Source organism: Eleginops maclovinus, chromosome 11 (assembly GCF_036324505.1).
Source record: "Eleginops maclovinus isolate JMC-PN-2008 ecotype Puerto Natales chromosome 11, JC_Emac_rtc_rv5, whole genome shotgun sequence".
In the NCBI taxonomy this organism is placed as follows: domain Eukaryota; kingdom Metazoa; phylum Chordata; class Actinopteri; order Perciformes; family Eleginopidae; genus Eleginops; species Eleginops maclovinus.
Genome location: NC_086359.1, coordinates 5,316,935 through 5,342,594, shown reverse-complemented (window position 1 = coordinate 5,342,594; position 25,660 = coordinate 5,316,935). Strand labels below are relative to the sequence as shown.

The 25,660-nt window shown below is 40.9% G+C and overlaps 3 protein-coding genes across 6 annotated transcripts in view; 1 reads left to right on the top strand and 2 right to left on the bottom strand.

Moving 5' to 3' along the window:
• The window catches only part of nrg2a (neuregulin 2a), a 63,117-nt gene extending 60,784 nt beyond the window's left edge, over positions 1 to 2,333 (top strand). For all 4 annotated transcript variants that reach the window (XM_063894303.1, XM_063894299.1, XM_063894300.1 and 1 more), the window contains one exon: positions 1,199 to 2,333. In XM_063894303.1, the coding sequence (XP_063750373.1) occupies positions 1,199 to 1,853 (655 nt within the window). In that variant the 3' untranslated portion in view covers positions 1,854 to 2,333. The remainder of the gene's footprint in view (positions 1 to 1,198) is intronic.
• A 4,007-nt stretch (positions 2,334 to 6,340) lies between these two features.
• Positions 6,341 to 11,279, bottom strand: slc22a6l (solute carrier family 22 member 6, like). The gene is made up of 11 exons (XM_063896057.1): positions 10,887 to 11,279; positions 10,289 to 10,763; positions 10,102 to 10,205; positions 9,628 to 9,782; positions 9,323 to 9,491; positions 9,118 to 9,241; positions 8,910 to 9,025; positions 8,601 to 8,815; positions 8,407 to 8,515; positions 6,941 to 7,144; positions 6,341 to 6,808 (listed from the first exon to the last, which is right to left on the bottom strand). Exons 2-11 carry the CDS (start codon positions 10,691 to 10,693, stop codon positions 6,721 to 6,723), a joined length of 1,689 nt encoding a protein of 562 aa, XP_063752127.1. The 5' UTR covers positions 10,694 to 10,763; positions 10,887 to 11,279; the 3' UTR covers positions 6,341 to 6,720.
• Positions 11,280 to 15,077: 3,798 nt separating this feature from the next.
• Positions 15,078 to 25,517, bottom strand: LOC134872461 (glycogen phosphorylase, muscle form-like). Its single transcript, XM_063895779.1, has 20 exons — positions 25,176 to 25,517; positions 23,031 to 23,132; positions 22,830 to 22,908; positions 22,577 to 22,680; positions 22,243 to 22,374; positions 22,038 to 22,149; positions 21,877 to 21,959; positions 19,684 to 19,827; positions 19,388 to 19,480; positions 19,031 to 19,177; positions 18,134 to 18,297; positions 17,898 to 18,012; positions 17,703 to 17,804; positions 17,329 to 17,476; positions 17,185 to 17,243; positions 16,961 to 17,102; positions 16,643 to 16,850; positions 16,015 to 16,149; positions 15,768 to 15,834; positions 15,078 to 15,569 (listed from the first exon to the last, which is right to left on the bottom strand). The coding sequence occupies exons 1-20, from the start codon at positions 25,416 to 25,418 to the stop codon at positions 15,420 to 15,422; spliced, it is 2,529 nt and encodes an 842-aa protein (XP_063751849.1). The 5' UTR covers positions 25,419 to 25,517; the 3' UTR covers positions 15,078 to 15,419.
• Between the last annotated feature and the right edge of the window lie 143 nt (positions 25,518 to 25,660).

The window sequence follows — 25,660 nt, the reverse complement described above, 5'->3', positions numbered from 1 at the left end:
TTCAGGTAACAGGCGCCTTTTTCCATCATGGCGACAGCTTAAGCTTCGACTGAATCAGCAGTGTTGTGGGAATATCTCTAGCTTGTGTTTCACACAGCATGTTGTAGTTACCTAAGTGCAAAGAGCATTTGACACACACTGGAATACACAGTGATATGAGGACTTCAAACTGCATATCAAATGTATCGACAATGATGTTAGTTGGTTTATGATTATGGTTTTATAACTGTCAATCAACATGTTGGCAACTATGGTTGAGTTGACGTGAAGAAGGGATGGAAAAGTGGGAACCATGCCTCCAAGATTCCTTCGGAAAAAAAACACACTGCAAAATGTACCTGTCTTTAAAGCTTGATATTGACTTTCTACTACAAGAACCAAGCCAGTCATGTCCAAATGGGATCTAACTGGGCAGGTTGTTCCACAGCCTGGTGTAGAGGAACATTATTCAGTCTTCATTAGTTTTTAAACGGACTTTACGGCAACCAAAAAGCCACTGCTCCTGCCTGAAGACCTCTGGCTCAAACAGACAGGTGATTGTAAAACAAGCTTCTGGAAATGTCATTGACCCAATCCAAAACAGTAACTCAGATTTACTGTCATGCAGTGTGTATGAATGTCTGTTCAGGCAATCACTTTTGCAAATCCTCAGCATCAAGCAATTATATATTTCTATTTTACAAGACCTGGGGATATTAACAAAGGACATGGATCCACATCAGATCCTTGGGGTACACCAACAGTATCCAATGCTGACTTCAGCTGTCTATAACAGACATTTCAGTTCTGCAGCCGGGAAGAAAATCTGCAGTGAGTCAATAACTCGCCAGTTGAAAACTTTTTCCAACCTTGGTAAAATATCGATAAAAGAACTTCAGATCAAAATAGAAATATCTCAAATATATCTTCTTCTTTTATTCAATAGGAGCCATGTCAATGGTCAGGGCAGATTTGGTTTTAAAGTAACCATGCCCAGTGTGAAAAGTACCTTTTCACATAAACACATTAACACTTTTTCCATTGAATATTTCAGTGCCTATTTACAGCTTGCTTGTAACTTGGCATTTGTGTAGATTGTTCATCAAATCAAATGTCGGGGAAACATTCAGGCTGATTTCTTAAAACTCTTCCACATGCTCACCTAGCTGGTAGCTCTTCTCTCTACTTAACTACCCCCTCCTCTCTGCTTTTACTACAGATACGTGTCAGCCCTGACAACACCAGCCCGACTCTCCCCTGTGGATTTCCATTACTCATTGCCCTCGCAGGTGCCTACCTTCCAGATAACATCCCCCAATGCCAGCCATGCCATGTCCCTCCCCCCTGCTGTCCACAACCCCTACCCTCTGGAAGATGACCAGCCTCTGTTGCGCCGCTATCAGGTGCCCCTACACGATGCCCAGTGCCAGGAGCCCTACCGGCAGCAGCGTCGCACCTATCTAAACGACAGCAGGGGCAGCCTGCCCTCCAGCCCCTACCGGCTGGCTAAAGAAGAAGACTATGAGACCACCCAGGAGTATCTCTCCTCTCGGGAGCAACCAAAGAGAAGTGGGTCCAGTGGAACTGGTAGCCGTCGCTGGCGGAGGTCCAGACTCAATGGCCACGTGGCCCCGCGTGGATATGAGGCATCTCGGGACTATGGGTCTCGAAGCTGCCTAACAGATAGTGAGTCAGATGAGGACGGGGAGAGCACGCCCTTCCTCAGTATGCAGAACATGAACGCCGAGCCCTCCACCATCTACAGGCCGGTGGACAGTCGGACTTCTCACTCATCGGGGCGGCACAGTGGGCATGGGAACATGCATACGAGACTTACACACTCACGCTCCAAACCGGACAATACACCCCATTAAAGAGTGAAACTGAACCAACAAAAATCAATATAGTATAGACCTGCATCTATAAGAAATATTTTTATTTTATATAACTGACAGATATTCTAAACAAATGAAATATTTATTTTCATTTTAGCAAAAGTTGTCTACTAGTTAACAGCAAAGACTTTTTTATAGGGAAAACTCTATTTATATGTACATTTTTGATTTACAGCATAAAAAGATGTGCCAGTTTTTTCACAACGTAAAAAAATAATAGTAATATTGTGGTGCCTTTTGCTGTATGCCGATGCCAGAGGGCCAGTGGAGGTTTTTGTAGCCTTTCTTATATGGACGCCTCATTTTTTATACACATTTATGTTTCTTTTTCCTCTCTGGTTTCCTGTTTTACTTTATTTCCAAGTTGCATTCTTTGAGGAGTCTAGCCCCACTGGAACATAACCCCTTCCATGTCATGCAATATAAACCACTTCAACATAAAGTGTATGTTTACATTAATATGATTCGCCTGTAGGGTTTATGATTTGGGATCTAATAGAGCGCCTGATGAATACGATGTAGATCCTTTTTGCCCTCTGACTGATGTCGTGTGTGTGTGTGTGTGTGTGTGTGTGTGTGTGTGTGTGTGTGTGTGTGTGTGTGTGTGTGTGTGTGTGTGTGTGTGTGTGTGTGTGTGTGTGTGTGTGTGTGTGTGTGTGTGTGTGTGTGTGTGTGTGTGTGTGTGTGTGTGTGTGTGTGTGTGTGTGTGTGTGTGTGTGTGTGTGTGTGTGTGTGTGTGTGTGTGTGTGTGTGTGTGTGTGTGTGTGTGTGTGTGTGTGTGTGTGTGTGTGTGTGTGTGTGTGTGTGTGTGTGTGTGTGTGTGTGTGTGTCAGATTGCTTGCATGTATTGTGATTGTTAGATGAATTCCATTGTTTGTTGTGATGACATCAAACTTGTGGATCTACCGGTGTCTCTGCAGAGCTGACAGAAGAGTGTCTCAGAGGTTCACAGAATAGTGCTTTATCAGAACAGTGACCCCCAGTGTATGTGGACAGGTAAGGCTGTTTTAGGGTTGTATGTTATGCAGGTCATTGCTTGATGTGTTTACAGCTATTCCTTCACTTTCCTGCCCCAGTTTAGTCCTCGGTGATTCCCCAGCAGGTTTTCCTCATGAGGTCAACAAGCGCTGAGCCGCTTGGCACAGGGTGACCCCTGCCATCAGGAATGATGGCAAAACAAAAAGATTGCATCTGTTTTCACTCAACTCAGCCCCTAATCCCATTCCTCATCATCCTTCTGTGTCCATTCTGTTTTTGTGGCCCATGTTAAAGGCCACACAGTGTCTCAGGATTTCCACTTGCCCCCACCCCCCCTTTTCCCTTCCACCTTAAACTCTGTTCACCCTCTTCCTCAACTTAAGGTCTACCTAAGACTAAGGCTCTCAGATCATGACGGCCTAGATGTAAAACATACAGCCTAGCAGTTCCCTGAACACACGCACACAGAGAGAAGCAGAGTGGAAACAGCTCAGTGGAGAACAGTGCAGAACATACTAGACAATGTAAAGGAAATAGCTGTGAAACTTTGGAGGATCATACAATGCAAAAATATGCAAACTTTCTATTTTGCTGTTTGATTACATCATTTTCTAAGAGGTGACTGTAGTGTGTTTTGTGTGGAAAAACTATGTGATGCCTATAGTGTAGAATGAACATGATATAAATGCATATTTACATGAGTTAGTTTTGAAAGCCATTATGCAGCCATCTATAAAGTTGTCAGCCTTTCTTGTTCACATGTCCATTGAATGACTGTGTCCATGAACTGTTTTATCACTTACTTTTAGACTGCTCCACTTTACATGCACACTTCCAAGTAATGGCATCCAGATAGTGTCTCCTCCAATGGTACTGTGTACTGCTTTTCCTTGTTGACGGATAAAGGCATTTCAAATGAACTCCATAAATGAGGATGATTGCTAAATTAAAAACATTTAAGCCCCCTGTCCTCCACCGAAGGGATTAAACATTTCAGAGGTAATTCAAGAATCGTGCCTCAGTGAGAGAGAACAGTTTCATCACTGTTGGTATGGTATTTCACCTATGCTGAATAATCAGACTATTAGTAAAAAAAAAAAGAAGAAAAAAACGACTCTTGAAAACTGATCTGCAATTTTAACGTCTATATGGTAAACGCACAGTGGTCTTGCTATATAGAAAGGTCTTTGATCACTCCTCACTTGCAGATATTTCATTGAGTTTCTCACCTCTGGGTCTGAAAAAATACAAACGATGATAGTGCTCCTCTAGTTTAAATGTGATACTCCCTTCACTTTTCCAGTCCTCTCACACAATTGAGATGCACGTCCTGCCACTCTCTTCTGTTTAATTTTATGACCCCCCCCACCCTCGCTTGAAATGTTTGAACACCTCTCCTCTGCATGTCCTTGTGGTCACGGTTAGATGGGTGCATGGTAAAAAAGCAGCAGACAATTCTTTTCCAGTCAGTGAAAGTGTATTTCATTTTAACATTCAGCAATAAAAGAGAACCTTCCCCCATGTCATTCCTGAAATATGCTAGAAAAAAAGAAAAAAATGCGAGATTGTCATAGATTGTAAAATAAAATGAAAAATGAATCCACCTGTTCATATGAGAAAATAAATCTTTATTCATATCATTTTACGATGCAGTTATTTCTGTAGAAAAGCGTTGCATTTAATTCACCTTTTAGTGTGACTTCAGGTTGGACTCATCTGGCGTGTAGTGCATACGATACACAACGTGTCTCAGGGGTACACACATAAAATCTGATAAGGATATATGGTACATATGTTGATTGAGGGGTTGTAGATCGAACAAAACAGTTTTACATGGTAGTCTTTCTGAAGTCATAGCTCATACAGTGAGAGCTAGTCACACAAGCACATAAGAAACGTGAGAAATAAGCGTTGTGATGAAATTCAATGTCAAAAATACAAAAGATAAAAACCGATTCTCAAACGAAAAAATAAATGATTTGTTTAAAGCTTGATGTTTCACCAGGATTGTTGAAAGAAAATCCCCTATTACGTATTTAAAGAAAATGTTTAATGAGAGACAGATCTTAAAGAAGAAGATTTTCCAGCATTAAAGAAGTAGAGAAGATTTATGTTATCCTTTAAATGTTCGCCCTTCTTTCATGGAGAGCCACGGTGTTGGTGATCTGATTAGTTTAGCTTCTGCAGTACCAGGGAGTCACCACTAGATGGAGGCACAACATCAAGACTCACACGACAAACCCGAACAGAGCAACGTTTCCAAGGGTGAGTTTTATTCTGCATTGGATGTTATTTCCTTATTGAATAGAAAATATAAACACACGTTATGTATATTACAGCGGTGTTAATTTGGAATGAGTTGGCAGTCAAACTGAACTGCAGACCTGATAAAAAAAAAAACGAGTGCACTTTGTGATCCAAGCACCCACCGTTGCAAATAGGTCAATCAACAGTGGATAAATCCTCCACTTTTCATTATTTTTAATTACATTTCGTTTGCAAGTCGCTTTTATCCAAAGCGACTTGCAAAAAGTGCAAAAAAAAAAATAAAAATAGTAGAGAATCAAACTCAGATTTACTTCAAGCAACTTTTACCATTGAAAGTGCTGGTGAATGAATGGCAAGGCCAAATCTATCTTTTAAAAGTGAGGGAATTTTAAAATGAATGTAGGCCTACCCCTAACAGAATACAAAAGTTCAAACAACAGAGCAAAACTTTTTCAAGGAAACAACAAATTCCTATGTGGCCAACAGGTCTGATATATTAAAGGTTTAAATGCTCTCCAAATATACATCATTGCATTTTAAATTGTTTATTAAGTTACATAAATATTCCATAAACAAGTATTTTAACCTAAACGGATATTTCTCTTTGGCAGAGACAATGGAAATACGCTCACTTGTGGACTTAGTCTGTCCTCAGAGAGAGCCGTGTTAAAACCAGAGCACAAAACGTAGAAGTAAAAGTCCAAATTGTTGTTATTTTGCAAAGTCTGCAGTCTTTATCGTAGCAATTATCATAGTAAGAATGCAATTTAAAACCCAAATTGACTTGACAGTGTCTTTTTTGAGGTGGAATAAAAATAGCCCATTGAATTTGCTCTCATGCATTCATTGACAGTCAAAATGGAAACCAATGATCATGTGGTCCATTCAAAGTCCTGAAGACATGTCCCAGACTGTCTGCGAGACTCAAAAGATTAATATTCAAAGACCGAGTGACACTTTAACCTAGAATATGGAACACCAAAGGTTTTTAAGCATGAAGTTAAACCATTAAAACATGCGCTTCTGTGAGATTGTAAAACATAATGATTAAATCTTGTTTACGTATTGATTGATATCTTAAGATAAGGCCCAGGCAATGAATGCCAGACGCAAACCAGTTGTGCTTTTTTTGCGGATGCTGCTGCATATTCTCTGTCTCCCACGTATACTGAAAGTATTTCAGTTCAACAGAGCAAAGGGAATGAAAAGACACACACGACTTAAATGTATAGGTGCTGATTTTAATGCAAATATAGATTTGTTTTCAAATACAAGATTGCAAGTAATATAGTTATATAAATACCAGTAAAAGCAAAGCACCAGTAGAAGGCTCATTATCTAAAATATAAAACATAATTGATGCAAATCCAGACTAACTTCTCCCTATAATACAAACACACAGGTTTTATTGTTCGCAGCTACTCATTTCACTGTATTGACCCGTCCAAACATAACATTGCAACTCCACCTGTCTAGCAGTCATACAACATAATAGGTTCTATATTGAAATCAAACTAATGAACAGGCTAGAGGGAAAGCAGTACCCAAGATATGTTCATTAACATGTCAGGAAAACACGGGTAGCAGATTACAGATGCCCTCAGGCCGTCTGCTTTAGGAGATCCGCCTGGGTGTCTTGCAGGATTATCGCTTCCTTTCGTGACACTTTGGAGATTCTCCCAGTTCCCCTGTGGTCAAATAGAAAATGAAAATATAGATAAATCTGTCTGTCTCTGTCTTGATGTCTAAGATGCCTCAATGTATGTTTTGTTTTGCAGAGATGTAAGAAAAGGAACAGACCCTGCCCGCCCTGATCTTACCTGTCCTCCACGTCTTGTATTGTGTCGGGGAGGGGTGAGCCAAGTGTTTCTGGAAGAAATATTGCAGCAATTCCACTGAGGATCGGAGCCCCGCCATAGATCAAACCTGGGAGCCAAGGTAGGTAGTCGCCCGTGAGAAGCACCATAGGGGCCACCATGGCTCCTATCCGAGCCATCATGGATACCCAGCCCATGCCATTCTGACTGAGAGGGAAAGAGAACAACCATAACTCTCACATGAAAGCTTTTGCTTTTCCTGTAAATCAGGGATCGTAGGGCTTGTGATGAAGAAAAATGTATATAAGAAAGTACAAAATGGATAGGAAAGTTCAACGTTCAAGTGTTTCTTAACTGATAAACCACGTAAAAACAGTCCATTTATATACAGCATGCGATAGGGACAAGGTTTATTGTTACTAACTAACTGATAGGAAAGAATATGCATTTTATAGGTGATACAGTTTCCAGATAGTAAGCGAAGACACATATTCAGCAGCACTTCTGCCAAGAAATCTCCAAAACTCAACAGCAGATAATGACAAGGAATCAGGAAGTAGAGAGACCGGGATACAACTAAACCAAAAACCCTAAGAAGCTTCCACAACTTGTTGAATCCATAGTGTAAAAATGTTTTGAAGTGGTGGGTGGGTTTTAAAGGGCTTTCACTGTTTAGTCCTCCTATCATCTGGGTCAAAGCCGACCTGGTTTGACACCATTTATATTTATCTGCCTGATCTTCTGTCTGTTCATTAAACTGCAGACTTTTACTTTTTCTCTTAGTCTTTTCTTCTTCAACACAAAGTATCCCAAACTATGCCCCATGTTTGTTTATTCGTTGGTTTATTTAATGCAGCCTGGTGACCTTAACGTGTTGCATGGATGATATAAGTTTGTAGGACAACCAGAAAGTCAGCATAGATTTGGTTTCCTATAAAAGTGAATGGGATTTCTCAAACTGATTTTGGATTATTGCTAAAAAATTAGATCAATGGAAATCAAAGTAGAGATTTTTTTTCATTCACTACTTTTATTTTTTAAACATTAGTTAAATGACCATTCGTAAAACAAATGCTTAAGGCTATAAACAAACTACAACAGAAATTGCATGACTTCAATGTCACCACTAAGAGAAAGGCGGACTTATGTACAGTGTAAGAAGCTGAGTAGAAGTTGTAAGTAAGACTTAGCCACTTGTTAGCAACCATCTTTACTGAGACGTAACAAGCTCCTCAAGTGACGAGCGGGGTGTTTATTGGCATATTTTATATTGTAGAACTAAACATGAAAATCCCATAAGGTGAGACCTTTGTTCAGGCCAATAACCAGAAGCCCCGGCCAAAAAAATGGACTTCAAGACAAGGGGAATGAAAGTGGGAAAATGCTAACTTGTTTTCAAGCATAGAGATTGTTAGAGCATTGTTTTTCTAAATCTCAATACTCAATGGACACCTGCAAATAACACTTACCGGATGATTGTTGGGTACAGTTCCCCAGAGTAAAGATAGCAGCAGTTGAATGAGGCAGCAAGGCAACCTTTACCCAGTACAGCCAGACACGTGCGTGCAGTCTGTTTATCTGCACATGGAGTGAGACATTCATCAGAGGACTGTGCTGTTTCTGCAGTATGACATTCAACTTGTATACATGTTTTCAACCATACCATAAGGTATCAGCAGGTTGATCAAAACAGTGACTCCAGCGATGATAAGAGCCGCACTCTGTGATGTGCGCCGTCCAATATAACTCATAGATATGACTACGACGACTTTTGCAGGGATGTCGACGGCTCCGAAGATCACTTGGATCAAGTAGATGTCCACCCCAAACTTCTGCAGATCCATCGCAAGACCGTAGTAAGCGAAGCTCGTGGATAACCTAGGTTTGTTTTTAAAAGAAAGCATGGACAGTGTCAATGCAATATGGTATGAGGTGCTGAAAAACTGAGGTTTCTACAAGAAGGAGCATGTACCAGACAGCACTGAGGCAGATCGTCATGTTCCTCATTGTAGGTGTGCGGAACAGGTCCAGGACAGAGTGGGTGCCTTGCGAACAGGTCATCTCTTTCTTCATGGATTCCTGCAGCATCTATGCAAAGATGAATCAGTTTAAATGTGTTTAATACACAATAATAAACACAGGTAGATGGTGCAATAACACAAACAAAGCACATCTCTTACTTTCATGTCGATTTTCTCTCCCTCTTCCTTCCGTCCATTAAATTTTGCCACACTTTTAAGGTTCTTGATGGCTTGTTCAGGGTTATTACTCATCACTAACCATCTGGAAGATTCATGGAACCACCTGTGTGGAATGTGTGTTCTGTTAATAGTGCTCAGTGATTCTGGTTTGCTGTGATTTGCATGTCAAAACTTGGCATCTTACCATGCAATGATGAAGAAGACATAGAAAGGCAAAGACACAGTCAGGGTTAACCACCTCCAGTCCCGGATGAAGTAGGCTATGACTGCCAGTATCAACTGTCCAACAGTGTAGCAGTAACCTGTCATTGTCCCCACCATTGTCCGCACATGAGTAGGGATCCACTCCACAACTTAATATCAAAGATAAAAGAAAGAGATATTTAAAAGAATGGAGTACAATTATTATCCTTTTATCCGCATGCATGTTGACTGCTTCCATTTAAGTTGTTTGATGCTGAGGGTAGCCTATCCGGCTAGTTGTCTTACTGAGTGAGAAGGTGTTGAGCACCACGCCGGACAGAGCCATGCCACAGCCGAAGCGGAACAGGCAGAAGAGCGGGAAGGCGGTGGAGAAAGCAGCACATGTCCCTGACACAGCCATCAGCAGGTGAGAAATAATCAAGAGGATGCGTCGACCATATCTAGAAGCCAGGTGGGTTTGCTCAGTTAATTCAGACTGTTAGCAAGGCTGCATGAAAAAAAGCCATGTTGTGTTATGTGGGACCATATTTAAAGGGGAAATATCATGCACATGTTCTGCTTCATTTGTGCATTTTGTGTTTCTAGTGGAACATTTAATTATGCTTTAATGTTGAGAAAACTAAATTTGTCTCACAGCACTTTAGTACCTGAGTTATGCAGCAACATCAGTCATGTATGCATGACTGATGTTGCTGCATATCTGACATATAAGTAGCCCAACTCTCCTTTAAAAGTAAATCAGTATGAGATTAATGTTACCTGTCTGACAGACCTCCAAAGACAACAGAGCCCAAAAGCACACCTCCCATGTAGACCGTCTGTCCCATTTGCTTCAACGATCGCTGATCACACACCAAATTCCACTGACAAATATGGAACACCATTTAAGGCACAGGACAATAAAACATATACACATGTGCAAAGAGAAAAAAAGGTGTAGTCCTACATCAGATATGATTGTGGTTTTCATGTGAGTCATGTTATAGGTCCATCCATCTGAACATGCCTGCAGGTCAACATCCAAACCACCGGTAGTGTCTCCTTCCATCCCTGAACTGGAGCTCCCATTTTTGGTCAGGAGGTGCCACTGTGGAGCCGCGTAACGCAAGCACCTCTCAGGCCTCCCTGTCTTGTCCAGCGGCACCGTGACCAGCAGCGCTTCCTCTGCGCTCATCTGGGACTGAGACAGGTTTGGGTGTGCGCTGCAGAAGTGAGGGGGTACCAAAGCCACAAAGTTCTGCAGCAGGTTGTGACTGGCCATGAACATCACAGGTATGCACAGAAGGGTCACATGCAGGACCTGGAAGCGTCCTGTGCTCCCTACTTGCTCCAAGAGGTCACCAAAACCCATAGTTTTTTTTTACTACAAACTGCAAGTTAACTTGATGTTAATGACACCAGATCCTGTTGTTGGTAGGTTCCTTTGGAAAACATAAAAGTAAATAGTAAGTAGTTCTTGCACCTGTGAACGTAGCAAACATAGGTTGCAAGTATATTGTATACTTATTTCAATGTTTGGATACTTTGAAATTCAACAGACTTACCTGCTGAATAATCTTTCCTCATAACGTCAATATTTACAAAATGATTGCTGGCCAACAGAAAATTGCACTCTCATTAAATCCACTCATAAATGATGCTGTCAATTTGAATTTGAATTTTTGGAAAGTGTTCCACAAAGGAGGTCCTTAAAAACGAAGCCCAAAAAATCCAAGAAGGAGTAAAAATGGTCGCTGTTTGTTCAGCCTGTTAAATGAGTAAGCGGCTCTCAAATTCCAACGGCTTTTCAGAACTTCGGATTATAATGGCAATATAACCTCTTGAGGTATTAGCAACTCGTTCACTGAACACTGAGGTAGAATGCGGAGTCCTTGCTGTGCAGGATCAATGTCTGCATGAAGGGTTTCAGTGCAAGTGAGCTCCAGCCAAGGGTGGGCTCATAACTATGCTCAGTTTTGTTTTCCCTTTTGCACTGAGACCTTTTCCCTGCCCTCTATTGGTTACCTAACAAGAATGACAGGGTGATAGAGCGTGCCTCTGTGTCAATGAGTGTGTGCATACACATGTGAGGTCAACCTAACTGATTTGGTTTCAATAGTAACTTCTTTTTCAGTTTCTTTAATATTCTCTTTAAATGTTTGCTTGTTGACTTGTTTATAAATCAACATCATTTGTTCACTGGTTCAAAGGAAATCAGAACTCTGCAATCAGATAAACAGAGAAGGGGAAACTAAAAGTAAGTGTTTGATAAAAAATGCAAATGATTCTGTTCAATATTCAACTATTCATTTGCACTTCTACACCATGACCTTGTGTCCTCCTCTGTGACCCTGTGTTATAACACCCCATTGCAGTCAATAAGTGACTGAGGATGAGGATGTTTCAATAAGCTACAGTTGTACTCCAGGTCAGTATCACGTTGTGCTGACTGAGAGTTATGAAACAAGTCCTCAAATAAAAAGTTAAAGAACTATGGAAGAAGAGAGGTAATGGAAATTGTGGGATCGAATGTATGAACATAGCTATTGTCAATCGTTCTCCCTGTCTCGCCTGTTGGGTTGTGTCTTGGTAGTGGCATATGTTGTGTTTGCTCTTATATCCCCTAACTGAATTAGTCTTAAAATTGTGCCAGTTTTATGCTTTTAACAGTTTCTTTTATTTGCATACTGACTGGCTATTTTACCATTTCATTTGTGTTTTACGACAGTTGTATTCGTCTGCCTGTTGAGTTTGTGTTGAGGTGTGGAACATTGTTCATGCTGCTTTCTTAGCCAGGTCGGTCCTGAAAAAGATATTTTAATCTCAATGAGACTTTTACCTGGTTAATAAATTTTATATAAATATGTAAATACCTGCGTATGTTAAGAAGTGTTAATGTAACTACAGGAAGATAGCGGTGGAGGAAGCAATTTACCCTGGGAGAGTATTGGTACAAGCTGTCTTGTAAAACCTTTAAAAAGCTGGACCTGATTTAACTGATGCTGCTCTCTTTGGAGGAGAGCGTCATACCTTCAAGTATTAAAAGATCTTTAATATAAATACTGTGTTACTGTACGTTTACCTGACTCATAACTTTCTCTAGACAGCAGCTGATTTTAAGTTGCTTCGACAATGTCTGAGACCTTTCTGCCTGTTTCTGTCGCCTGGTGATTAGTTTTTTTGCAGGAATGTGTGCTTGTGTAATGATCAGCATGAGATGTCAGACTGAATGAAGCTGCAGGTGCACAAAAGTAAAACAACATTTTTTTTCAGTTTTTTCAGCTGCCAGACTCTGAAGGACAAAGATTTTGCACTTTTGAATTCCAACTTCTTTGTGAAGTTTTGTTTTAGCCCTGAAAGTACGGGTATTTGGACCAATTTAGAAAAGCAATTGTAGCAAAAACTAAAAAACAGAGAAACAGTAGAAAGTGAAGAGTTTGGACCGAACGACAGGTTTTAAATCAGCGTTAAATATGTGACACCAGTTTTATTGTTTTACAAAGAAGAACAGGACCAGCGCAGTCCTCTGTGACAAGCTGATATCTGTACTGGGTTTTAATGAGTAACGAAAGACTAGAGAACGTAGAGTATAATCTGGCCAGGGGAACATGTGTTACAAGCAAGAAATTGCTTCACACGGTCCGCTGTGATGAATTGGTTTAAATGTAGAGAAAAGTTAACAACTTGTGTTAACAAAGGGGAAGATTTAAGGAGGAGCCTTGTCTAAACAATGTTGTTTCCTTGTACAATTGTATGACTTTTGAGTCAGCACTAAATCATGCTACAGTGGAGGCTGAGAGCAATGCCAAAGTTATTGGAAATAAATACACAGTGGCCTTTTGATGCTGCTATCAGCTGATGTTTTGCAGGGTTACCTTGTTCATCTTAGTTAGCATTAGCCTGCCTTAAGGTATAATTGTTATTAATTAATGTTGTTGTCAGAAATGCTGATACTTGTATTTCACCCACAACTGCACCCACATATTCCCCATTTAAAATTTGCAAAGAAGTGCCTGTCACCTAAATCTCTCTTCCACATGAGACCCTGAACCTGAGCCCTTAGCTGCTTGTGAGAAAGATGTAAGGGTACTGAATATTTGTTAACATTACATTTGAAATGATGATGTATAAGCATGACATTTCAGCTACATAAGGACTGGATGCTGCAGGAGAGTCATTCAAGGACTCACTTCCAGAGTCGAGAAGAACAATGAAACAATTAAAGGCTTTATCTTCTTCTCCTTGTTCATCCTCAGTTATCCATGCTGGTTAAATGTTTAATGCAGGTTTGAACTTTAAATCTGTTAAACCCAGAGACAGATTCATGAGGAGTTATCTTACAATTTATTACACTAGTTACCCCTGAGTTAAACACTGCAAACAGGTTGGGGACAGCGCAGACATTGTATACGTTCACTTGCTTTGTGGGGTGAGGGTTAGTGGGTTACAAACAAAAGGAGGTGAACACACAAAACTCTGACCTTTTCACCTCTAAGAGAAATGCAGAAAGGATTTTGGCAGATCCAAAAGTCAGATAAATAACAAGACATCTTTTTATCTGTGTTCAAAACGTATACAAGTGACGCCTCTGCTGTGTGTGTGTGTGTGTGTGTGTGTGTGTGTGTGTGTGTGTGTGTGTGTGTGTGTGTGTGTGTGTGTGTGTGTGTGTGTGTGTGTGTGTGTGTGTGTGTGTGTGTGTGTGTGTGTGTGTGTGTGTGTGTGTGTGTGTGTGTGTGTGTGTGTGTGTGTGTGTGTGTGTGTGTGTGTGTGTGTGTGTGTGTGGACAATAAGCCATTAAGATAAGATAAGAGGTACTTTATTGATCCCAGGAAAGGAACCATTGAAGAACTGATTCAGGTCACGAGGTGCACAGCTGAATAAACGGGACAGAGTACCATGTGTGTCTCACCATCCTTCAGTTTTGCTTATTCCCTTCAGCTGTTCCCTTGGTAGCAACAGCTCCTCCAAAAAGGGGTTTCAAAAACATGTTGCCCTCACTGCCACAGTGGTGAAGTCCTGTCTGCTGCTGAGCAGGATCTGGTGCTGCTGTGGTCATCGAGGGACTGTGGGTCCACGGCTTTATCAAATAAGCTTATCTTTTGTCATTGTTTGTGTTGCATCTCTTAACTTTGCTCCACTTGTTCCATAATATATATGCCTTAGATAAGCCAGTTGGTACTAGATCTTCCCAAGGTTTATGTCTGTGTTTTGGGCTGCCAGGTAATAAAAGATAACATTTAGTCATAGTCTGTATCTTTTCATACAGATAATGAAAATGCTTGGAGCCTTTTTAAAAGGCCAATGTGAACCCGAAATCTGTATCTGAGGATAGAGTTATCGAATGAAAATTGCATTTACACAACACTTTCCACTGATTGGACCACAGATTGATCTGCTTCTTGAATTGTACAAATTTAATTTAATTCAAAATTTGACCTCAAAATACAATATTTCCATGTTTAATTAAATGCATATTTCACTTGCTTTCAGGATATATATTTTTTAATATTCACTAATTACGATGATGTGTTGCCCACTGTGTTATTGGCTTTCAAAATAATTCCAATCGGTTCTTAGGCTATATTTAAATTGGCCATCGCTCATGTAATATGCTTTGAAATACAATTTTTGCACAATAATAATCTGCACGTTTATTCTTCAGTTTACAATTTCCTGGAAATAGCTGGCTTTTCCTTAAAGGCTATCCCTAAAATAGAACGGCAAAATGCTACAAGAATTCACGCAGGCTGTCTTGGTATTTTAAGATGTATTTTATTCAGAATGGGTCTGAGTATAAGAGTTCATATTTTCCAACACAAAAAATATCACGGATGACTTCACAAAAGCCTACCAGGAAGATCTTTTAACCAATGCAACCTGAATATGGTGGATCTGCATGCATGAAGAATGTAAACTTAGTCAAAGAGTTGTGTGACATACATCGTAGTAACGCAGGAAGCATTTGATGCTAATCCCTCTCAGAGGCAGGTTTGTGCTGGCTTTTACCGGACGCACAGTATCTGACAGGCTGACTCTTAATGCGTGTGGTTGTGATACAAGTGGGGAACGTCGGGCTGTTGTGGCGTCATGTGGACAGTTTATTGTTTGTCGTCGGGGGCGGGGAGTGACTCAAGCGTGGGCTCCATGCCCCAGATCTCACGGGCGTACTGGGTAATGGTGCGATCACTGGAGAACTTGCCACATCCGGCAATGTTTTGGATCACCATCTTGGTCCATTCCTTGGGGTTCTGATGTAAAGATAAAAAAATGATTGATAATTTGAGCAATCCTGGTAATAAGATCAGTAATTAGAAGGTTTAGTAGCTCTGAGCACTGACCTTCCATTAGTGGTTATACTCATATACCCAGACTAATTAAAGTCCTAATATAAATGCATGGAAGGCTTTTTTGGACCAAGGGGGTTTCGGGATTTTTAATGAACATACCTTGTAAAGAGCATTGACTTTTTCCTGGCATTTCATGTAATCTTCATAGTCGGCGAAGACCTTGAATCTGAATTCAATGAAAAAAAACAATGAATGTAATACAATACGAATGTTTATGATGTGTATTATTGCATGCATGTTAAAGGCTATGAGTTTTCTCTATGCTTTTTATGTGCAAGTTTGTACTCGTTCATATTTGTGTGCGCATGTGTGTGCCTCAGGCTAGCAATGTAAGATGTGTCTTTACCTGTCATGATACATCAGCATGTTGACAATTTCTTTAAACAGGTCATGCTGCTTTGGGCTGAAGAAGCCTCCAGCAATCTGGTCAATAGCCTGTTTCAGCTCAGGCAGGCGGTTGTAGTACTCCAAAGCTTCATATCTAAGTGGGATTGGAAATAAACAGAAGCTCAGGCTTGTTGCTTTAGGAACTGCCTCATTAATTAAGGTGCAGTGGAGAGATATTAGTAGATTCCCCAAGGCCAGACCTTTCAGCATGGAACATCCTAGCATGGGTGGAAAAAGACATTGTGTGGTGAAAGTGATCATTACCAAAGCCTGTGTGAGGACTGCACTGCTGCTGGGATTCTCAGAGTGCAAAGAGCTGCTTGCATTGATATCAAACAGATCTCCAGAGTTGGAATTTCTTGTAGATAATTCACCACATGGATTACTGTGTTCTTATTATGCAACAACACACAAATAAAGGTTCAGCATTTTCCTGCCTTTGTTCCTTTTCATGTTCCCCTGTGGGATTATGTCATGGTAAAATTAAACCTTTGAAAAACACATTTGGGGACAAACAGCTCTGATTAGGAGGTACAATGACATTGACAAAATTGTGTTTGAGGTCACAAATGTTACTGAATATTTACCCTTTCTTCTCAAGTGCATCAACGTCATCCACCCTCATGCCGAAGATGAAGAAGTTGTCCTCGCCGGCCTCCTCAGCCATCTCAACGTTGGCTCCGTCCATTGTACCAATGGTGAGTGCACCGTTCAACATGAACTTCATGTTGCCAGTGCCAGACGCCTCGGTGCCAGCTGTGGAGATCTGCTCTGACAGGTCAGCTGCAGGGATGGCTGAAATATGACAGAAGTACAGGGTTGATGTTTCAGGGTATTGGTAAGCATTTGGGGTTTTTACCTGATTTAAAGAGAACAGATTAAAAGAGAAGTGCTTTGATAGTTACCTCTCTCTGCCAATGTGACTCTGTAGTTTTCCAAAAAGATGACTTTAAGACGGTCTCCGACCACAGGGTCATTGTTGACCACCTCACCGATGGCTGTGATTAGACGGATAATCATCTTGGCGGTGTGGTATCCAGGGGCAGCCTGCACAGAAGAGCATTAGATTAATTCACTTGTGAGGGTGAGTTTGTTTTGGAAGCTCAGTTGCATGACGTAAACCACAAACCTTTCCTCCAATCATGACCGTTCTTGGGGTCCACTGCTTGTTAGGCTCCTTCTTGATGCCTGATGGAGACACGAAGAGATAGCAGTAGTGAAATATGTTTGGATAAAAACATTTGGGAAAGAAGATTCATGAACTTGCACTTACGGTTATAGTAGGTGATGATGTGCAGACAGTTGAGCAGCTGTCTCTTGTATTCATGGATTCTCTTGACTTGGATGTCGAACATAGAGTTGGGGTTGATCTTCACCTTGTAGTGCTCTTCCAAGTGCACAGCGAACTTCAACTTGTTTTCCTACTTTATCGAAACATGTAATCACATATAGGACAACAAGTTAAACGTGTGGTTATTTGTATGTGTTGTGTAAAGACACACATTCTGGATCACAGAGATGCCTAAATGTGTTCAGTATAAACATTGAAATCCATTGTGGTGTTGGCAGAAATAATAAAGCCTGATTTGTTTATTCACAAGCATCTTCAATCTGACACTGTAAATTGGAGATAAAATAATACTTCACCTGCTTCACTTTGGCGACATCACGAATGAAAGTGTCATCATTCACAAAAGCGCGGAGGCCCTGCAGCTGGTCAAGGTCACGGATGAAGTCCTCACCAATTCTCTGTTTACAAAAATAAAGGGCAAACCATTTTAAAAAGGGAAAATATCTACAATGCTATTTGTGTGAAGTGTGCATGTTGTAAACACAGCTGACCTCGGCGATGACCTCAGCCAGCCCCGGGTTGCACATGACCAGCCAGCGGCGAGGAGTGATGCCGTTTGTCTTGTTTTGGAACTTGTCTGGCTCCATCTCATAGAAGTCCTTGAAACTGCATGGAGAGCGAAGCATCACGCATATCAGAACATGCCGATGATGCAGCCACCCATGCATGCTACAACATATATGACTTGTGGTGATTCAGGCCTACGAGCAGGGTTCTAGGGACTTACAGAGTAGCTTTGAGGATGTCAGAATGTATCTGGGCCACTCCGTTGACAGCATGGGAACCAACAATGCTCATATGGGCCATGTTGATCCTCTTCTGTCCACCTTCCTCAATGAGGGACATGCGGCGCAAACGATCGTGATCACCAGGAAAGATCTTTGCAACTTTCTGCAAAGTCGAAGAAAAATGTGAGACAAAACGTTTTGCTGGCTGAATTGTACATTTCTATCCTTATATCAAAGTCAAAGTGAACTTTTTTGTCGATCAGACCATGCAATTAGTACAAGCATATATTTATAGACATAAAGGTCAACATATAAGCAGAAACACAGCACTTCCATCAGTATGAAAGAAAAGGAAACTCCGGAGTGTGAATTATATGGTTGAGCTACAGCTCGTAAAACCTGGCCACCACTTAATGTCAGAAATGTTCCTCCTTCCATTCAGCGTGGGCTAATTCTGAAAGACGATGAAATTAAAAGCAAATACAAAACCTTTATTTGACATACAGGATGTAGTTTCCTCATGCTAATCTGTGAAGCCACTTCGTGCATTTGAATATCTTTTTCTGTCTTTCCATTGTATTTACAACAAGACATCTATCATCTTAATTCTTATCTTTCCTAGTCTTATACGTTTTGGATTTTATAATGTTTTTGAACTATAAAGGTCCAAGTCTACATTTTAACACTCACCCTTATTCATTGATTGCACCAAGCTTTGTATCTATCTTGTGCTCAACAACACAGATGAAAGTACTGATATCCTGCTGCAGTGATTCATTAACGAACCACAGAGAGCATTCACAGTGTGTGCTTCCCCTGCTGCCATAAATACACACTGTACAGACTGTATGCATTAGTATTAAACATTATGACATGTTGCAATGTGGAGTACTGACCTCCAGGTGGCGACGGTTGATCTCATAGACAATCTCCAGATGACGAGGCAGCAGCCTGTGAAACAGGTCGACTGGCCAGCGCTCCAGAGCCTCCGGAAGGACCGTGTGATTGGTGTAGGCACAGGTGCGCACACAGACATCCCAGGCCTGAACACCAGCAAGAGGGAATACATGAACATCTTACTATGCAAACCATTACGATGATGCTGGTAAATTAACATCCCTGGAATATGAATCAAAAGCACTGGGGCATAAGCGAGACAATAATGGGTTAAACACTAACATAACGTCTCAATTTGAAACATAAAGTTATGGAAAATTCAGTTCTGCTGTCACACCAGTGTTACTCTTCCACACCTGGTCCCAATTAAGTTTCTCCTCATCAACCAGGACCCTCATCAGCTCAGGAATAGCCATGGCTGGGTGGGTGTCATTCAGCTGGATGGCAACCTAAACACAATATTAAAAGACAATCCATAATTAGAATATTCCATAAAGTGCTTTGTAGATACTGTTTATTTCATCTATTCTCATAAGATACAGTGTAACCTACATACAACCTGTTCAATGCACTGACAGAGGCAATTTAATAAAAGAGCAGAGCATTCCTTTTATTTTTGACAGAAACTATTTTGTTGAATTTTATGCCTCACCTTGTCAGGCAGTTTGCTGAAGTCTGTGCGAACAATCTCCCTGGAGCCAAACTTAGAGACCTTGAAACGACGGATGATGTCTTGCAGGGTGGCAGACACCACAAAGTATTCCTGCTTCAGACGGAGCTCCTTGCCTTCAAAGAACTGAGGACAAAGACACACATTTGTCTGTTTCTGATCTGCAGGAAAATAATTATAGGTTTTGTTCTCATTAAACATGAGACAAATGTTGTGTCTGGTGTTCATGCATAGAAATCTGGAATCAATCCTCTTAATGAAATAATAACCCATACCTGAAAGTGTTAGCACTGCATCAGCTCTATTACAAATAGCATATAATCATCATGTTAACTCAAGTGAATTGGGACAACTCTGTTATGTGTTCATGTTTACTGAAACAATTATTTCAGGTAATTATGCAAACTGAATTCATTGCGAAGATTTGAACCAATACAGCCTAATTTTACATTTGCTTAGCCACAAAAAAAGTACAAGTGAACACTAATGTGCTTATGGCTATTTTTTTTTTGTTTCAATCGTGATTTTAGATAGAAATGCAACATTTGCCCCACCTACTGGCAACAGAAAATGAGTCTATTGAGTGGTAAATGAATTTATGACATAAAATCGCAAAGTAAGGTTGTTGGTTGGATATAGTTGGCTGTAGTAAAGCATAGTTTGAAAAATTGTCTTGACTCGTTATGCATTTATGTTTAGATACCAGTGTGAACAAAAAAAACAATGCGCATGCCCAAAACCTTGCCGTGGCACACCTGTTGCCCCTCTGCAATTTGATTGGCTGTTTGCCAAGTTGCTTACTGTTGGCGTCACTTTGGTTGTCGTTGGCACAAGTTGAGTATTGTCGTAGAGAAGATAGCAACTGTTACCCTGACCAATGCGGATTATCTTTAACAGTATAGAGTTGCAGGCCTGCTTGTTGAAGACATGTTTAAGATTGAACAGCTGGAACCAAACCTCTGGAACACATAAACAGATTTACTGTGATGTGGTTCTCCAGGAATAAATGCATATCTGTTGCTCGCAGGACAAAACGCTTCTGTAACTACCGATGTTTGCTCAAATTCGGCAGAGATGTTAGCAGGCCTACAGAAGGGAACACGTCAAGATAAGACTTTGAGGATCTCAAGCACCTCCTCTGAGGATAACTTCGGCAGAGTTAACGTCTACCCAACCTGACAGCGCATGAAAACGAGGACAAGAGCACGACCAGCAAACCGAGAAGAAAGGGTATGAGCTGTGATGTATTACCTGTGTTCACATGTGGGGGGGGGGGGGGGATGCCATTTGTTGGTTTTACTTTTTAAACCTTGTTTATTTGCCACCCTGCTGTATTGATTTCAATGATATAAAACATAACTTAGAAGCTTTCATACTATTTTAAATGATGATGATGCTTTTTTTGTTATTTCAAGCCTTGCATTTCAGCACAAACGTCAGACTTAATAAGAGAACACCATCATCATCATCATCATCATCATCATCATCATCATCATCATCATCATCATCATCATCATTCAAATTCATTCATTCATTTTTCCTTGTTTGGATGTTCTCAGTTTCATGATTTGAAGACATCACATGAGTGTTTGGTTATTTAAAAGCATCATTTTGTTACTATTTAAATGCAATACTTGTCCAGTTGATGGACTTCTTGGTTAGTCAATAATTGTTCCAATGCTTTTATATTGTTATGAGTAATACACATTATTAATGCCAGTAGCAGTGATACTGTTCTAACTGAATTTAAAAAAAGGCTGGAATATTTTGAACGGAGATTTGCTCTCACTTGCACGGACATAAACTACCAGAAATGACTTGTATTATATCTTGATCCAGATGGTTATTTCTCAAATCTTCCATCTTTAGCCTTCAGGGAACTAAGCTCATGGTCGGCAATTCTTATGTCAGCTATGAAGGACGACTTGAGAGGACGCTGATAGAGCTCAGTGGCTCCAGCTGCAGACAAAGGACAATAGTTTGGGTCCAAATTATGGAAATCCATCCAAGTTAGGATAAGCCCCTTAAGTCACACAGGAGCCATACTGTCCAAAAGCTGCTATAATGTTAAACTGTTCTACTTTATTTGTGTTACCTAATCCAGGTTTACATTTGCATGACCTTCCTACAGTGTGAGTGCAGTACCGGAGGATCAAAAAGTAATTTATTTCTTACGTTGTCGTTGGGATACAGCACACGGGAGATGTTCTCAGCCAGGTTTCTGTCCAAAACAGCCTGAATGTAGCCACCAACATTGACTGTGAGGGGGGGAAATGCATACATTCAATTAAAGTTGACAACTGATGGCAAATGATTGATCTTTGCCATTCACTTACAGTCTTTAAGGTTAAAATCGCAAGGTGCCTTTGCAGACCACAGCCTCATGGTGTTCACATAGTTGTTTCTGTAGCCAGGGACAGGGGTGTCATATGGCAAAGCCAGCACTGTCTGCCAATTCACACCAGGAACAGACATCATTATCTATCATCTCAGATTGCATCTCTTCCTAGTCGTATCATTTATTTTTATTCATATTTTCACCTGAGTGTCGACCCATTTGACACCATCAGGGGTGTGCTCGGTCCTGCCGTAGAACTGCACTGGACGCATGTACTCAGGACGTGCTTTCTCCCAGGGGTTGCCATAGCGCAGCCAATCATCAGCCTCCTCAACCTGGATAATGACATACATTTATCTTTAGGGGAAAAAAACACTCATTAGTGGCTTTTGAGCTGAGCCAGACATAGAAAATGATGATGAACACGAGGACATGATAATGATCATCTAGCAGGTGATTTGAGAAGGAAAAAAAAGGGAAGCTATTCATGCACACTGGAAAAAAAGAAAGTTCTACATCAGTTCTCTCGTTTCTAACCTGCCAGCCATTAACGATTTTTTGATTGAAGATGCCGAATTCATAGCGAATACCATAACCATAGCCAGCCAGACCCAGTGAAGCCATGGAGTCCAGGAAACAGGCTGAAACCCAGAGTCAGCGAAAGAGGTGGGGAAAAAAGCAAATCAACATTTGACAAGCTCTTATATAAAATGATGCATTATTTAAGTCAGTCAACAAGAATAAAAGATCTCTTGAGTTGATCAAATATGACAGGTGAAAAGATGCTCACCAGCAAGGCGTCCCAGGCCACCATTACCCAAACCTGCATCTTCCTCCATGTCTTCGAGCTCCTCCATGTCCAGACCCAACTGCAGACGACAACAGCACACAACACGGCCTACTGTAACTATCGTTTTGAGATGTTCCCCCTCCTACTAATATAGAAAATCGACATTTTAAAGTTGGAATGAATGAAATGTGTTTTTCTCACCTGGTACATGGCCTCATCACAGGCGTTCTCCAGTGCGAGGTTCACCATGGTGTTCTGGAGGGTGCGGCCCATGTAGAACTCGAGGGAGATGTAGTAAAGACGCTACAGTTTGAAAAGAAAGGGGGAAATAATCAACTGCATACTGCATGAACTACAGGTGTGATAAAATATTGATTCACTGGATAATTGCGTTATATTTTGTGATCGATTCCCCAAAAACACTGTCAATGTGTGGTTGATTCTGAATGTTACAAGGAGAAATGCAAATAGCACTTCTGTTTATACATAAAAGTACATTTTTCTCAATCTGATTTTATGCATATGTTGCTGATTCTTTCATACTGTGACGTTAGATTGAAATATCTATGCAATACATCGCCCTTGCTTCCAGGATATGCAATATTCAACATTATATTACATTTCTGTATCATTTTAGCTTTCTTACACACACACACAGTCCAAGAAAAAACAGCCAGAAAATGTCTGAGGACCAACGGATGAGTTGTAATCTCATTGTGTGATAATGGTTACAGAAAGATCCCCCCAATGATTGGAATAAATCTGTGCAATTATATGCCAAATGTCACAAAAACATCCAACCCAGACTGTCATTGAAACCTTATTTAATTTATCCCGCTTCGGGGTTGGGAGTGCATAGAAATGTGCCACCTGAGCCTGTGTTTAGCCTTTGCCATTTAGTTGTTTTTCTTTCCTCCTCTCACATGGTGGTGGTGGGGGGGGGGGGGGGGGAGACCCGGTTGAGGAGGAGAAGGGAAGGGTGGACAGATTGCTTTTGGTGTAACAGAACACCAACATGTTGCCCCGTGCAAAAAATAGCTCCTGTAGAGGTCGCTGTAAAGGTCAGCTTGAGCCTGATACCCTTTCATTGTGGAGTTTCTACTCTAGAGTATTGATATATGTGTTAAAAAATAATGCATATAACAGACAGAACAGCATCACAGAGAAGCTATGTCTTGAATTATAAATGATCGTTCCAAATGTTGTCGGACTTCAATCCTTGTTACATCTCATTATGCTGATTAGCTTGTGTGTTTCCCTCCTAATAATGCATAATCGTGATGTGAAATGTGAATATTTGTGTACGTTATCTAATATGTAGCACAACACTCTAGTCTGGGCTTGGAGTTCCTCACTCCGTAAGGCTAATATTTAAACCTTTTAAGGCAGATTCACCTTTGCCCTTTGAGTCTAGAGCGTTAGAACAAGGCGATGCAGTTAGCAGATGAGATGGTTTTTGAGTTGGAGGTTTCACCCCACCAACATTTAACAGCTTCACAAACCTAGCTTAATGTGGGAGGAAAATGCACTCTGTTAGGATAAACACAGAAAGGGAATTATCCTTCCTGTGTTAAAAAGAAAATCTATCTCTTTATTTACTGGCGAACATCTTCTTTTTCCTGCTAAGTAAATGCAAATTTAACTCTGCTTCTGTGTCTACTGCCATTACACGCAGTTTGCTGTGTTCTTTCCAGGGGAAATGGTGTTGTTGTTTGCAGCCTCCTATTGTACTTCTTTCTGTACAGCAAACAACACTGCAGTTGGGGAGATCTAGCTGCTCTGATTATTTCGATGCCCTCAGAGGCGTGTGCTCATATGACACAGGACTATGTGCTTTACGGTCAGAGAGGACAGCAACAGAAGGTCATGGAGGGGTTTAATGTTTCAACACACTATAAGAACGGCAGCATACCAACAGAGTGCTAAGAAGCCCCGATGAAGTTTAAATGTCATGACCTTACACTGACATCAGGCTGCAGAACTGCTCAAGGTACAGTCGGAAGAATATAAATACCTTTTGGGAACTATTCATGGCCTTTTTGTTTAAAATGTGTGAAAGTTATTGTATGAGATGTACAATATATAAGATTCAGGTTATGGCACAGAATGCTAATGAAGACGAAGACCACTGAGGGAAGGCAGTGGCTCACAATGCAACAGCCTTTCCATAAATGTCCTGAAGGTGAACCAGTTCTCAGATTGAATAATATTGCCAGTATCTTTCACAAATACAAGTGTATGCCATTGTTGCCATCAAAAGAATAACCCCTTTTCTTCAGGTTTAAGCCCACGAGTCAATAATTAAATGTATTTATTCGGAGCATTTTATTTATCTTTATGACTTACTTTGGGATCTTTCTCATAGTAGTGCTGCTGGGTTCTGATCCACCTGCCAATCAGGTGCTCCCGCACAGTGTGGGCGAGAGCAAAGTAGTAATCCCTTCTGGTAGCCACATTTCTGTCCTTGACCAGCGTAAAGTGGAGATGTCTGTTGAAATCTGTCTTCAATGCCGAAATGTTTTCAGTGCCGGCGAGGCCTCGCACTGAAATCTGTTTCCTTCTATCATGATCAGATAAGGGTTTAGACATGGTGGCACGAGTTGCAGTAGCTCAGGGCTCTTGACTCTGGCAGAATGTAAACAGTGAGACAGCAGGCACACAGCAGCAGGCCCAGACACACAGCAGAGAGGCGCCCACAGCACCGGCTCGGGTTCGGCATTTTAAAGCCACCACTATGAATATTAAGCAGAGGGTGGAGCCAAGTGTATATATTAGGGGATAGGTGGGGCATAGCTGGAGGATGGATGTTGTAACTGTAATTATGTAACACA